This window comes from Bos mutus, chromosome 16, assembly GCF_027580195.1.
Source record: "Bos mutus isolate GX-2022 chromosome 16, NWIPB_WYAK_1.1, whole genome shotgun sequence".
NCBI classification, from domain to species: domain Eukaryota; kingdom Metazoa; phylum Chordata; class Mammalia; order Artiodactyla; family Bovidae; genus Bos; species Bos mutus.
The window spans coordinates 4,280,869-4,295,553 of NC_091632.1; the positions used below are offsets into that span (position 1 = coordinate 4,280,869).

Below are 14,685 nucleotides of genomic sequence, written 5' to 3' on the forward strand. Positions count from 1 at the left end.
ACATTGGGGAGCATGTATCTTTTTGGGCCATATTTTTGTCTGAATATACACCCAGCAGTGGGATTGCAGGGTCATGGGGTAGCTCTATTTTTAGTTTTTTAGGGAACATCCATACTGTTCTCCATAGTGGTTGTACCAATTTACATTCACACCAACAGGGCAGAAGGGTTTCCATTTCTCCACACCCTCTTGAGCATTTGTTGTTAGTGGATTTTTTGATAGCCATTCTGATTGGTGTGAGGTGATATCTCATTATGGTTTTGATTTGCATTTCTCTAATAACTAGTGATTTTGAACATCTTTCCATGTGCCTATTGGCCATCTGTATGTCCTTTTGATGAAATGTCTTTTCTGGTCTTCTGCCCATTTCTTGAGTAGATTGTTCGTTTTGATGCTGCTGCTGCTGCTGCTGCTAAGTCGCTTCAGTCGTGTTGACTCTGTGTGACCCCAGAGATGGCAGCCCACCAGGCTCTCCCGTCCCTGGGATTCTCCAGGCAAGAACACTGGAGTGGGTTGCCATTTCCTCATCCAATGCATGAAAGTGAAAAGTGAAAGTCAAGTCGCTCAGTCGTGTCCGACTCTTCACGACCCCATGGACCGCAGTCTACCAGGCTCCTCTGTCCATGGGATTTTCCAGGCAAGAGTAATGGAGTGGGGTGCCATTGCTATTAAGTGTCATAAAATGTAAATTTTGAAGAGTAATCCTTTATCACTCACATCATTTGCAAACATTTTCTCCCATTCTGTGGAGTTTTTGTTGTTGTTGTTTTGTTTACTGTTTCCTTTGCTGTGCAAAAACTTTTGAGTTTAAGTAGGTCCCATTTGTTTACTTTTGCTTTTACTTTCATTATTCTGGCAGATGGAATAAAAAAAGATTTTGCTGTGATTTATGTTAGAGATTGTTCTGCCTGTTTTCCTCTCAGAGAAAATTTTATAATGTCTGGTCTAATATTTAGGTCTTTAAACCATTTTGAGCTTATTTTGTGTATGGAGTTAAGGAATGATCTAATTTCATTCTTTTACATGTGGCTGTCCAGTTTTCCCAGCACAATTTTTTGAAGAGACTGCCTTTCCAACAAGGTGTAGTCTTGCCTTCCTTGTCATAGATTAAGTGACTATAGGTGCATGGACTTATTTCTGGGTTTTCTATCCTGTTCCATTGATCTATATTTCTATTTTTGTGCCAGTACCATACTGTTTTGATGATTGTAGCTTTGTAGTATAGTCTGAAGACAGGGGTGCCTGATTTCTCCAGTATCAGTTTTCTTTCCCAAGATTGCTTTGGATATTCAGGTCTTTTGTGTTTCCATACAAATTTTGAGATTTTTTTGTTCTGGTTCCATGAAAAATGCCATTGGTAATTTGACAGGGATTGTGTTAAATATGTAGGTTGCCTTGTGTACTATAGTCATTTTGACAATATTGATTCTTCCAATCCATGGACATGGTATATCTTTCCATCTGTTTATGTCTTGTTTGATTTCTTTCAAAAGCATCTTATAGTTTTCAGAGTACAGGTCTATTGTCTCCTTCAGTCCAGTTCAGTTCAGTCACTCAGTCATTTACGACTCTTTGTGACCCCATGAACTGCAGCACGCCAGGGCTCCCTGTCCATCACCAACTCCCAGAGTTCACTCACATCCATCGAGTCGGTGATGGCATCCACCATCTCATCCTCTGTCGTCCCCTTCTCCTCCTGCCTCCAATCCCTCCCAGCATCAGGGTCTTTTCCAATGAGTCAACTCGTCCCATGAGGTGGCCAAAGTATTGGAGTTTCAGCTTTAGCATCAGTCTTTCCAAAGAACACCCAGGACTGATCTCCTTTAGAATGGACTGGTTGGATCTCTTTGCAGTCCAAGGGACTCTCAAGAGTCTTCTCCAACACCACAGTTCAAAAGCATCAATTCTTCTGAACTCAGCTTTCTTCACAGTTCAAGTCTCACATCCATACATGACCACTGGAAAAACCATAGCCTTAACTAGACAGACCTTTGTTGGCAAAGTAATGTCTCTGCTTTTGAATATGCTATCTAGGTTGGTCATAACTTTCCTTCCAAGGAGTAAGCGTATTTTAATTTCATGGCTGCAGTCACCATCTGAAGTGATTTTGGAGCCCCCCAAAATAAAGTCTGACACTGTTTCCTCTGTTTCCCCATCTATTTCCCATGAAGTCATGGGACCAGATGCCATGATCTTAGTTTCCTGAATATTGAGCTTTAAGCCAACTTTTTCACTCTCCTCTTTCACTTTCATCAAGAGGCTTTTTAGCTCCTCTTCACTTTCTGCCATAAGGGTGGTGTCATCTGCATATCTGAGGTGATTGATATTTCTCCTGGCAATCTTGATTTCAGCTTGTGCTTCCTCCAGCCCAGCGTTTCCCATGATGTACTCTGCATATAAGTTAAATAAGCAGGGTGGCAATATACGGCCTTGATGTACTCCTTTTCCTATTTGGAACCAGTCTGTTGTTTCATGTCCAGTTCTAACTATTGCTTCCTGACCTGCATACAGATTTCTCAAGAGGCTGGTCAGGTGGTCTGGTATTCCCATCTCTTTCAGAATTTTCCACAGTTTATTGTGATTCACACAGTCAAAGGCTTTGGCATAGTCAATAAAGCAGAAATAGATGTTTTTCGGGAACTCTCTTGCTTTTTCCATGATCCAGAAGATGATGGCAATTTGATCTCTGGTTCCTCTGCCTTTTCTAAAACCAGCGTGAACATCTGCAAGTTCATGATTCACGTATTGCTGAAGCCTGGCTTGGAGAATTTTGAGCGTTACTTTACTAGCGTGTGAGATGAGTGCAATTGTGCGGTAGTTTGAGCATTCTTTGGCATTGCCTTTCTTTGGGATTGGAATGAAAACTGACCTTTTCCAGTCCTGTGGCCACTGCTGAGTTTTCCAAATTTGCTGGCATATTGAGTGCAGCACTTTCACAGCATCGTCTTTCAGAATTTGAAATCGCTCAACTGGAATTCCATCACCTCCACTAGCTTTGTTCATAGTGATGCTTTCTAAGGCCCACTTGACTTCACATTCTAGGATGTCTGGCTCTAGGTGAGTGATCACACCATCGTGATTATCTTGGTCGTGAAGATCTTTTTTTGTACAGTTCTTCTGTGTGTTCTTGCCATCTCTTCTTAATATCTTCTGCTTCTGTTAGGTCCATACCATTTCTGTCCTTTATTGAGCCCATCTTTGCATGAACTGTTCCCTTGGTATCTCTAATTTTCTTGAAGAGATCTCTAGTCTTTCCCATTCTGTTGTTTTTCTCTATTTCTTTGCATTGATCGCTGAGGAAGGCTTACTTATCTCTCCTTGCTATGCTTTGGAACTCTGCATTCAGATGCTTATATCTTTCCTTTCCCCTTTGCTTTCTGCTTCTCTTCTTTTCACAGCTATTTGTAAGGCCTCCCCAGCCAGCCATTTTGCTTTTTTTGCATTTCTTTTCCATGGGGATGGTCTTGATCCCTGTCTCCTGTACAATGTCATGAACCTCCATCCATAGCTCATCAGGTACTCTATCTATCAGATCTAGTCCCTTAAATCTATTTCTCACTTCCACTGTATAATCATAAGGGATTTGACTTAGGTCATATCTGAATGCTCCAGTGGTTTCCCCTGCTTTCTTCAATTTAAGTCTGAATTTGGCAATAAGGTGTTCGTGATATGAGCCACAGTCAGCTCCTGGTCTTGTTTTTGCTGACTGTATAGAGCTTCTCCATCTTTGGCTGCAAAGAATTTAATCAATCTGATTTCAGTGTTGACCATCTGGTGATGTCCATGTGTAGAGTCTTCTCTTGTGTTGTTGGAAGAGGGTGTTTGCTATGACCAGTGCGTTCTCTTGGCAAAACTCTATTAGCCTTTGCCCTGGTTCATTCCATATTCCAAGGCCAAATTTGCCTGTTACTCCAGGTGATTCTTGACTTCCTACTTTTGCATTCCAGTCCCCTATAATGAAAAGGACATCTTTTTTGGGAGTTAGTTCTATAAGGTGTTGTAGGTCTTCTTAGAACCATTCAACTTCAGCTTCTTCAGCATTACTGGTTGGGGCATAGGCTTGGATTACCGTGATACTGAATGGTTTGCCTTGGAAACAAACAGAGATCATTCTGTTGTTTTTGAGATTGCATCCAAGTACTGCATTTCAGACTCTTTTGTTGACCATGATGGCTACTCCATTTCTTCTGAGGGATTCCTGCCTGCAGTAGTAGATATAATGGTCATCTGAGTTAAATTCACCCATTCCAGTCCATTTTAATTTGCTGATTCCTAGAATGTCAACGTTCACTCTTGCCATCTCCGTGTTTGACCACTTCCAATTTGCCGATTCATGGACTTAACATTCCCGGTTCCTATGCAATATTGCTCTTTACAGCATCGGACCTTGCTTCTATCACCAGTCACGTCCACAACTGGGTATTAATTTTGCTTTGGCTCCATCCCTTCATTCTTTCTGGAGTTATTTCTCTACTGATCTCCAGTAGCATATTGGGCACCTACTGACCTGGGGAGTTCCCCTTTCAGTATCCTATCATTTTGCCTTTTCAGAATGCTGACATTGATCGCTGAGGAAGGCTTTCTTATCTCTCCTTGCTATTCTTTGGAACTCTGCATTCAGATGCTTATATCTTTCCTCTTCTTTGCTTTTCGCTTGTCTTCTTTTCACAGCTATTTGTAAGGCCTCCCCAGCCAGCCATTTTGCTTTTTTGCATTTCTTTTCCATGGGGATGGTCTTGATCCCTGTGTCCTGTACACAATGTCACAAATCTCCGTCCATAGTTCATCAGGCACTCTATCAGATCTAGTCCCTTATATCTATTTCTCACTTCCACTGTATAATCATAAGGGATTTGATTTAGGTCATACCTGAATGGTCTAGTGGTTTTCCCTACTTTCTTCAAGTCTGAATTTGGCAATAAGGTGCTCTTGATCTGAGCCACAGTCAGCTCCCGGTCTTGTTTTTGCTCACTGTATAGAGCTTCTCCATCTTTTTCTGCAAAGAATTTAATCAATCTGATTCGGTGTTGACTATCTGGTGATGTCCATGTGTAGAGTCTTCTCTTGTGTTGCTGAGAAACGCTGGGCTGGAAGAAGCAGAAGCTGGAATCAAAATTGCCAGGAGAAATATCAATAACCTCAGATGTGCATATGACACCACCCTTATGGCAGAAAGTGAAGAGGAACTAAAAAGCCTCTTGATAAGAGTGAAAGAGAATGAAAAAGTTGGCTTAAAGCTCAACATTCAGAAAATGAAGATCATGGCGTCTGGTCCCGTCACTTCATGGTAAATAGATGGGGAAACAGTGTCAGACTTTATTTTTGGGGGCTCCCAAATCACTTCAGATGGTGACTGCAGCCATGAAATTAAAAGATGCTTACTTCTTGGAAGGAAAGTTATGACCAACCTAGATAGCATATTGAAAAGCAGAGACATTACTTTGCCAACAAAGGTCCGTCTAGTCAAGGCTATGGTTTTTCCAGTGGTCATGTATGGATGTGAGAGTTGGACTGTGAAGAAAGCTGAGCACGGAAGAATTGATGCTTTTGAACTGTGGTGTTGGAGAAGACTCTTGAAAGTCCCTTGGACTGCCAGGAGATCCAACCAGTCCATTCTAAAGATCAGTCCTCGGTGTTCATTGGAAGGACTGATGCTAAAGCTGAAACTCCAGTACTTTGGCTACGTCATGCGAAGAGTTGACTCACTGGAAAAGACTCTGATGCTGGGAGGGATTGGGGGCAGGAGGAGAAGTGGACGACAGAGGATGAAATGTTTGGATGGCATCACCAACTCGATGGACATGAGTTTGAGTGAACTCCGGAGTTGGTGATGGACAGGGAGGCGTGGTGTGCTGCGATTCATGGGGTCGCAGAGTCGGACACGACTGAGTGACTGAACTGAATGCTGACATTATCAAAGATTAAATAAGTTCTCCCCAAGAGATGCTGCAGTTTCCACATGGGTCTAAGTTCACATACAGCTCAGTCTGTTACAAATGAAAAGGAACATTCAGCCTTTCCCCAGATATTAAATTTGGAGCTGATTTATTAAGACTCCACCTACAGACTGAGATCTGGCAGATATTGGTACAGAAGTCAAAGCAGTGATAAATATGTAACTTGAGTGCAGCAGCTGTTCACTAGCCCTCTTTCCTCCCAAAACATGCTCAGACAACAATATTTTCACTTCATTTATTTCTTCAAAATAAGTCATTTCACACAGCATTTAGGTATTTAAAATCATACACCTCACAAATAAAATTAATGCATCTTAATGACAATGGTAAAATCACATAAGTTATATAAAACAAAATTAGGCATCTTTCAGGTAGTAGCAGTAGTGCATTAACTTGAAAAAATGCTGGCAAATCAACAAAATGTTTTTAAACCAAGGAAGCACTGTCCATCTTTATTAGCAAAAAATATTTTGTGTCAAGAGAAACAGAACTTTGTTCTATTTGTCCTTCTCTATTACTTTTCAAGTCATATTTTAAAGCTCTAAATTTGAGTTTTGTAGGTTTCTCATTGCTTCAGGAATTTCAACCTCTATTGCATTAATACAGGAAATATAGGACTACTGCCATTCTCTATTCCTTTTGACAAATTATATTTATTCTTTAAACTTAATACTTTTAAAGGAAAAACGTTACTTTTTGCTAAGGAAATTCTATTTCCTGTAAACAGTTTATGTGATAAATGGCACCAAGGTGAACTGGAAAACAAACAAGAATCAGGTGCCCTGGTCCTTTAAGTAACTTATGGGAGACAACTAACTACATATCCTATACCAGTCAGGCTCATGTAATCTGAGAGGAAATTGTAAACCTTTCCTAGGTTAACCTGTTTGCCTACAGTGTAACTAAATCATATTTTCACTATCCCCAAACTCTTTAGATGTAGGTATGCATTTTAAAAAACAAGTATAAAAAGGCATCATAGCAAAATGTTTATAGTCATGTTTTAATACTTTACTGACAAGCCTTTCTGTTATGGCCTTGCTATAGTCAATGCCAAGAAATGTGAACGGGTTAAGATGACACAAAGGCATTGCCTGAAACATTTTCTGAAAAGCATAATTCAAGAATAGGAATGCATTCATTTGAGAAGCTGTTCTGTTTATGTGGCACTTTATCTTCCTGCCCCTTTCTTCCTTTATTCTAAAGCAGCATGGGAGGGTTATTAATCTCTAAATTCTACCAACCAAGACTTAAATGATCACTCCACAATCCAGTATCAATGTGATTTTTTCAAAGTCAAATATTTAAAGCACTGTAAACAAAATGCAAGCTAAGTTTTGGAGATGGAAAATTAAAGAAACTTTTTTCCCCAATCAGCGAAGTTTTATAATCTTTTTAAGTTGGATGAAATGTGCTAAATGTTAAATATCATAACTCCTAGTAAGAAAACATCCTTAGTTAATAAACTAGCTTATTCAAATCAAGTGTTTCACTTTAGACTTAGTGATGTTGCTTATGTATGACTTTTAAGGCCTCTGACTCAAAAATCAGCTCAAAATCATAAGCCTGCTTAGAAACAAATGAAGGGTTTTAAGAATCTAACATTTTCAAAGTTGCAGTAGTCATCTTTGAGCTACAAGGACAAATTTGAATACTGCATTGTACAATGAATAAAGAACAATCACATTATAGAAATAAGTAACATTTTGAATGCTAGGGCACAGAGCATGCTCCTAATAGTTACTGAAACGGAGTTTTACTGTTAGAGAATTACCAGAATGTTGTACCACTGGATACACTATTCACTGATGGTAACTTTTAATTAAGAAGAGCTGATTGTTGGCAGCTCAAGAACTATATTTTAATGTCTGACAAGATCGTCAGAGAGGGCTAACCTGTAAACTTTTATTTCATATTTTTAAAGTGCTGCAAATAATAGATTTGTGTTCTCAATACATGAAAAAACATGAAAATCCTAATATTTGAAAGTTTAGGAAGGCCACCTGACACATAAAGAGGAAAAAAAAAAAAAATCACTCTGCTGCTAATCTTATATATTCCCCATTCAATTTTTTTCACAAAAGACATAGAAAACTATGTTCAGCTAGAGGGGAACTTACAACATTCCTGTTTTAATGCCTATACAAGATAGAGTAAGCTGAACATGCAAATCAGGCATGGGCATTTACGGGAATGTATAAATATGTTCATTCATTCCTGATAAAGATTTCACTGGGACTTGAACTTCATGGAATAATCAAGTAGTATGTCAATATTAGTTTTTGCCAACAGGGTCAAGATGACCAGCCCCCAAACTTGCAAGGGTCTCACTTGACTGTGCCCATGATCCATTCATGAGAAACAAGAAATCAACCACGAACTACTAACAGTAGTTGTACCACACTGATATCTTCATATGGCTACCACATCACAAAATTCCCGAGACATTAATTTTAATTTCTGAAATCAATCTATCCAGAAGTGCATTCATAGCCCTACATCTAATCTTTAAATCCTAAGAAGAGTAAGGGAAAGAAGAGTTAAGGAAAGGAGGAGTAGGGGATAGGAAAGCACAATCTTGATTCATTTTGCTACTAATATAAATTAACCTCATTTTAACAAAAAAAAAAAATTCTTGCAAGGCAGTCAAAACCTGAATGAATAGGAAGAAAGGTTTCGCTCTGCTCAAGTGCAAATGTAAGAAAAAGTTTCTTTTTATCTTGGTGCAATGTTTTAAATTTCTGCGTAACATAAGAATTTACTTATGTTAACTAACTTCAAGTATATAGCGTTAGGCGCTCAGTCGTGTCTGACTGTGACCCCATGGGAGCCTGCCAGGCTCCTCTGTCCATGGGATTCTTCAGGCAAGAATACTGAAATGGGTTGCCATTCCCTTCTCCATTCAAGAGTATAAGTGCAATTAAAAAAAATCTTTTAACTTCTGTGAGGCTTACAAGCTTGAGTTCTGAGTAAGCACAAGTTTTGGTTTTTAATCCTCCACAATTAAAATGGTCTGCAAACAGTGTTTCATCTTGAATATCCCATGATCAGAACATTACTTAAAAAACTCCTATTGCTGAATTTCAGCAGCTGATTAATTTTAAAAAGTCGTTACTGAGAGTGACCTATCAGTGTCCAACTGAGGAATGCACAACCTAGTTAACAGGTATAACAGAATAAGATCCCCTAAATAAATAGTTGACACTTGTTATAAAAGCTTAAATATGCAAACAAAAACACTTAAAATAAGCTTAATTTTATAAAATATCCAGTTCTATATCCCTCCACTTGTTAAAACTAAAATCAAATGTAGATAAAGTATACTTAATTTTAAAACAACAAAATTTATGTTCAGAAACATCAATATATGCCTGGTATATAATAAATTACTCAATAAATATTTGTTGGATGAATAAACTTCTCTAAAATTCCAGTAAGCAAGTATCAAGTTTGGCCCTTGAAATACTTAGGAAAGGAAGACAAGGTTTATGAATAATAATGCATAAAGCTCAACTGGATTGGTGTTACCCAGTGGTATACTCTTAACTTACAGCTTTAAATTTTTCTGGGGGAATGAAGAGATACAAAATCCTTTTAGACCAGATGACATACAGGTACAAAGAGATTTTCAGTCATATTCATTTGTACACATGACTGCCAAACATCGAATTTCACAAGCTCCAAGTGCTATTTTAAGGCTCAGTAAAATAGAAAATGAAACACTTTTCAGTTAAACTGACGATAATAACTTATAATGCCTAAAAGTCCTATTCACACAAAAGGTATTCAAGAAAGGTCATCTAACGATTTAAAGCATATTTTTTGAATTGCTCCTTAAAGATACTTTTCTCCTAAATTGTTTACATACTCCTTAATTTTATACGATCACTTCTACCAAGTGAAAGTGCTGAGTAAATCTCAATTCTGAAACATTTGCCAAGAAGACATGCTAAAAGAAATATAAGTGCTTTAAGGTATACCATTGGTTTTTTTTTTTTTTTTTGGTCACTCCATGAAGCTTGTGGGACTTCGTTCCCCAACAAGGGATTGAACCTGCACCCTTGGCAATGAAAGGGTAGAGTTCTAACCACTGGACTGCCAGGGAATTCCCATACCATTGGTTTTCTAAGTAAGATAATAGAAAACAAGACCAAGATAACAAAACTTCACAACATTAAGCCTCTTTACATTATGTAAGATAATGCATAACAAATTAAAATTTAGCATCCCTGATCTTCAGAAGAATTAAGAGGTAGAACACTTTTAACTGGAAGATCTCATAGTGAAGCTAAGTTTTAGAGGGTATGCCTCGTGGATTAGCCCACCAAGCAAATGGCTACACATCTAATACTAGTAAGAAGCAGAATTCTGAGAAGGTTGAATAAGGCAAAGATTTAAAAACTATCATATTTTGTAAGTCAAATTCATTCAATGTTATTATCCCAATTACTTTAAAACTCTTCAAAAGTCAAGGTAATAGATGGTAGATAAACAAAGTATTAATTTTCAGAAACATGAAATCATTTAAGAGTGGCTTGACAAGGCTAGCATGAAAACAAATACTGTTTAGGTAAGCAAAAGATCTCTCAAAACCAAATGAAAGCATGGTGTTATAATTTTAGATGAAAAGTTATTTTAGGAGTTGGAGGAAGTGCTCTTAACAAAAAGCTGAGGAAATCAAATCCCTCCAAATCTTTAGTTAAAAAGGCAAAAACTGATCACTCAAGTTTCAAGGAACTTCAATTAAAAAAAAAAAAATCCTGCTTAATTTTAACGTTTTATCCAACGCGACAGATGAGTAAATGAGTTGCATTAAAACATGAGGCCCACGGTCTTTTAAAGCTTCAGTAAGCTGCTCAGGCACCTCTTCCCTTGTACATTCTCTTTTATAGACTAGAAATTCTTCACTGGGCACTATAAGTTCTTGTTTTTAGGTAATATTCTCAAGAAGTAGACTCATCTCTAAAAATTGCATGTTATCTACTTGTAACAACTGGTGAAGTACACATTTATAAAGTCTACCAAATTGCAATATGAAATCAGTTTCGACAATTCTGAGTATCTTCATTTGAGGAATCAATTCATAACATAGAAACTATTAACCCACTCAGAGTTTTTAAAAAGACCCAATTACTGGAGACACTGTGGATTATGTCCAGTGGCCTCACCTGAAGCCTTTCGCATTACCCCAAATAGGAAGTTGTTTTCTTCTACAGTTAATGCTGCTGGGTGCTAGTTTATAATACTAATACTCAATCTTCAGGTCAGTGTCAGTAGGTGGCAAGGACCACCTATTCTGTCACCCAAGCAGAAAGAGGGCTGTATCACTGCTGTAGACACACATCTGTAAACCTGCACACTAATTTTAATCTTAACAAGGAATTCAGTGTCTTAGTGGTTTAAGGTTAAAAGGATGGTTCAAGCATTGTGTTCTTTTGTTCTTAAGGGTAACAAATAGCTTATTGGAAAACCCAGAGCCTTCTGGATCTGTGAGGTAGTAGGCTTCAATCCTCATCATGCATGGATCACACTTCTCCAAAGTTGGTATGGCCTGTCTCCTTGGCATGGTCCCTTGCTTCTGCTTGTCCAGTTAATCCCTTCTGACATACCATGCATCTCAGGGTGAAGCGGTTTACATCTGTAAACTGTCTCTTCTTTCTAGCTTCATCTGCTAATTCCAGTGCTTGCACAAGAACAATATCATCATAAGAGGAGAATATAGTCAGAGGAGGGGTGTCTGGGTCAGGGAAGACAAGATGAAGTGGATCATAGTGGATGCCATCATAAATGAGAAGGACCCTTTTGGTATATCCTGCATCTTCCCCAAAACGATCAATTCGTACGGTCTGTGTATCCACTACACATATTTCACATTGGTAAAATTTAGACAAAATGGATATCTCAATAGCTCCGCCCCAAGTATCGTCCCTTTTGATCCAGTCACAGTACTCTTCATTTGTTTTTCCCAGTATTGCCTCACTATAGAAGTCTGGATCACTTGCTACAATTTGTGCTATGAAGCGTCTCATCTCAGGGGCGCAAGCTGGATTCAAGACTCCTCCTTCAACAACATAGTACACACTGGTAAAGAGACAGGAGTTGTCTGCTGGGACTGCCATCCTGGTAAGCACAGGCAAAGTTTCCCTGACGTAACTAGGAGCACCATATTTTGTAAATGCAGGTGACGTTTTGGGCCTATTTTGGTCTTCTTCAACGATCAGCATGTCACCTGTCAAAAACAAAACAAATTCAGAACTTCAGAGAAAGTATAGATGAAACTGGGTGTTCACTAAGCAAGTCTGTAAATTACAAACAGGAGGAGTTAAAGTATAAACTGGGGTTACTAGGGAGAATACAGCTTTGCAAACATGTGACTAGTAATAATTCTTGTTCCCTGAATCTTCATAGAGATGAAAACGGAACAAAGAGAAAGACATTGTATTTCATTTAGTAAAGGGACCCGAGTTACACACTTTTATACCTACCTAAAAAGATACATTTCAAGAACAAAATTTTCTTATCCTTGCTCTCTGCAGTTTAAAAGCACTTCCAAAAGGTGTTTACGAAAGACTCGGCCACTAGGGGGTGCTCTCGATCTGAAATATCATATCTACCCTGTTCAAGTGTTTACAGGATCCTTGAGACTACAGAGAAAAGCTTTTAAATACCAATATTGCTGTTCAAGTTTTAATACTGGACAGAAATAACTGCTTTTGTCTAGAACTTGAAAGCGCCTTCAGTGGATGTGTCAAAGCAAACTCTAAAATGAATACAATTGTCAGAGAAAGTATAAATGAAGGCGATTGTAAAAATTAACCAGGACAGCAAAAAAAAGTATCCTACATCCTTCAGACATACTGTCTTCTTTCAGTGATACAGGGAAAAAGAGCAATCAGGACAGAGAAAACATCGCATTTTAAAAATACTTCTGTGGACACAGAGGGAAACAAAATGAATGAGATGTTTTCAAGACAGACCAGAAAGCAGCCAGGAAAGAGGACTCCACGGCTTTTGAGCTTCTCACAGAGATCAGGCCCTCCCTGTCTCTTTCAAACTATATGTGACGTCAAGGAGTTGCTGGACACTCGCCCTGGCCTCCGTCAGAATTCTCTGTTCTTTAATTTCTCCTATTCTCGTCCTCCAAACTGACACATAGACCTGGCCCTGACACCGTCTGTTCTCTTTTCTGCCCCTCTACGTCCTCCCAGGACCTCGCCTGGCCCAGCCTCGATTCCCGTACCTGACTGGATGGGCAAATCCTCCAGAATGGTATCCCCGTTGCTGAGATCCAGGCACTCGGGCGGGTATCCGACGAGGATTCGCTGACAGCCAGGGGAGATCCCAGTGATGGCGGCAATCTGGCCCTGGAGTTCCCGCACCCGGGTCCGGCTGGACAACCCCTGCAAAACATGGGTGCCCTCCTTGGCCTTGCAGCGGAGCCGCCACATAGCGTTGGTGCGGCCGCCCACAGGGCAGACACCGGCGGGGCCAGCTTTGGTCCCGGCAGCAGGCTGGCTAACGCCGCCGGGGCAACCAGCCGCCGGGTGGACTCCAAAATGGCCACCCTTTGCCGGTCCAAACATCGCGAGAAGTCGCTGATTTTACGGTTCTCGCGATACTCTTCGGCTTCTGTTCTAGTACGCTCTTAAAGAGACAACTAACTCCTGCCACTTCCGCGTCAGGAGGCAAAGGATGAGGGTTTATCCGTATTCCGAAAGTACGACTGGTCTTGCTACCTGTAGAGCTAGTGAGGTACCCTCCGCGTCGGAAGCATATATGCTCAAGGGAAGAGGGTGGGGGAAGGAGTTCCTGAATCAAAGCCGTTGGAATGTAGCCTTGCACTTAGTTAGGAAATTATTAAATTGGGGCTTCCAAACTACGCCGGGAGAAACAAGAATCATAGTTCGGAATGCAGACGAATGCCAAGAATGGTCTGTGAGTCAAATAACCAGTTAAAGACAAATAAGTACTCGTGACTATAGACTCGGCTGCTGCAAACATTGACTCATTGAGGTTAAGGGGCCGAACGACTGGCCTTTCCATCTCCAAGAGACTGTAACTTGAAAAGTCCATTGGCCACATCAGAAAGCGCAGTATGAGGTCAGCATCTGGGCACAGGGCAATTGCTACCTGCAGGAGGTGGTGGCGGTATAAGGAGGAGGAATGAAGACCAACGTGTGTCATTCAGATTCCAGTTCAGGCCCTAGACATACACATACCAAAAGGACTCCATTCCTGCCTTCAAAATAGCAAAGTACTCACGTAATCAGGAGAGAGGGTGGGGTGTAAAGGACACATAACCACGGAATTTCATAGCAACGTGATAATGCTAGATTATGTGGCTTTTTCCAAACCTATATCCCGAGAACAAAGCACGGTGCCTCGCAAATAAGTGCTCAGTAAATACTTGCTGAATGTATAAAACGGAGCTGTATAGGCACAGAGAGGGCAGCTGGGAGCTGTACAAAGTTTCAAAGAGGAGATACTATTTGAGTTGTTTTGAAGGGTAAATTTAATCCCCAAGGTGAAAGAGGAATAAAAACATCTCTGAATTTACCTCTCTTCTAAGAAATACGTACGCATTGTTCTTTGTCCATCCTGGACGCAGAGCAGCAAAGCCTACACTGCGTAGAGGGGATTTATTACCACAGTCAAGCATCGAATGCCCCCGGGGACAACTGTGCACTTGAAATGTGCAAACTCACTAACACTGTGAAAGTTTCTGCCT

The 14,685-nt window shown here is 39.9% G+C and overlaps 2 protein-coding genes across 3 annotated transcripts in view; one reads left to right on the forward strand and one right to left on the reverse strand.

The window, feature by feature from the left end:
• Positions 1–6,178: 6,178 nt before the first annotated feature.
• Positions 6,179–14,658, reverse strand: YOD1 (YOD1 deubiquitinase). 2 transcript variants are annotated; one of them, XM_070384600.1, is made up of 3 exons: positions 14,537–14,658; positions 13,198–13,357; positions 6,179–12,186 (listed from the first exon to the last, which is right to left on the reverse strand). In XM_070384600.1, exons 1-3 carry the CDS (start codon positions 14,552–14,554, stop codon positions 11,483–11,485), a joined length of 882 nt encoding a protein of 293 aa, XP_070240701.1. In that variant the 5' UTR covers positions 14,555–14,658; the 3' UTR covers positions 6,179–11,482. The 2 variants fall into 2 exon arrangements, with proteins under 2 accessions (XP_070240701.1, XP_005891709.1); XM_005891647.3 differs by lacking the exon at positions 14,537–14,658 and having other exon boundaries at positions 13,198–13,661.
• PFKFB2 (6-phosphofructo-2-kinase/fructose-2,6-biphosphatase 2) overlaps positions 13,927–14,685 on the forward strand; it is a 28,450-nt gene continuing 27,691 nt past the window's right edge. Inside the window, exon 1 of the mRNA XM_070384598.1 lies at positions 13,927–14,057. The gene's annotated coding sequence lies outside the window, so the exon portion shown is untranslated. The remainder of the gene's footprint in view (positions 14,058–14,685) is intronic.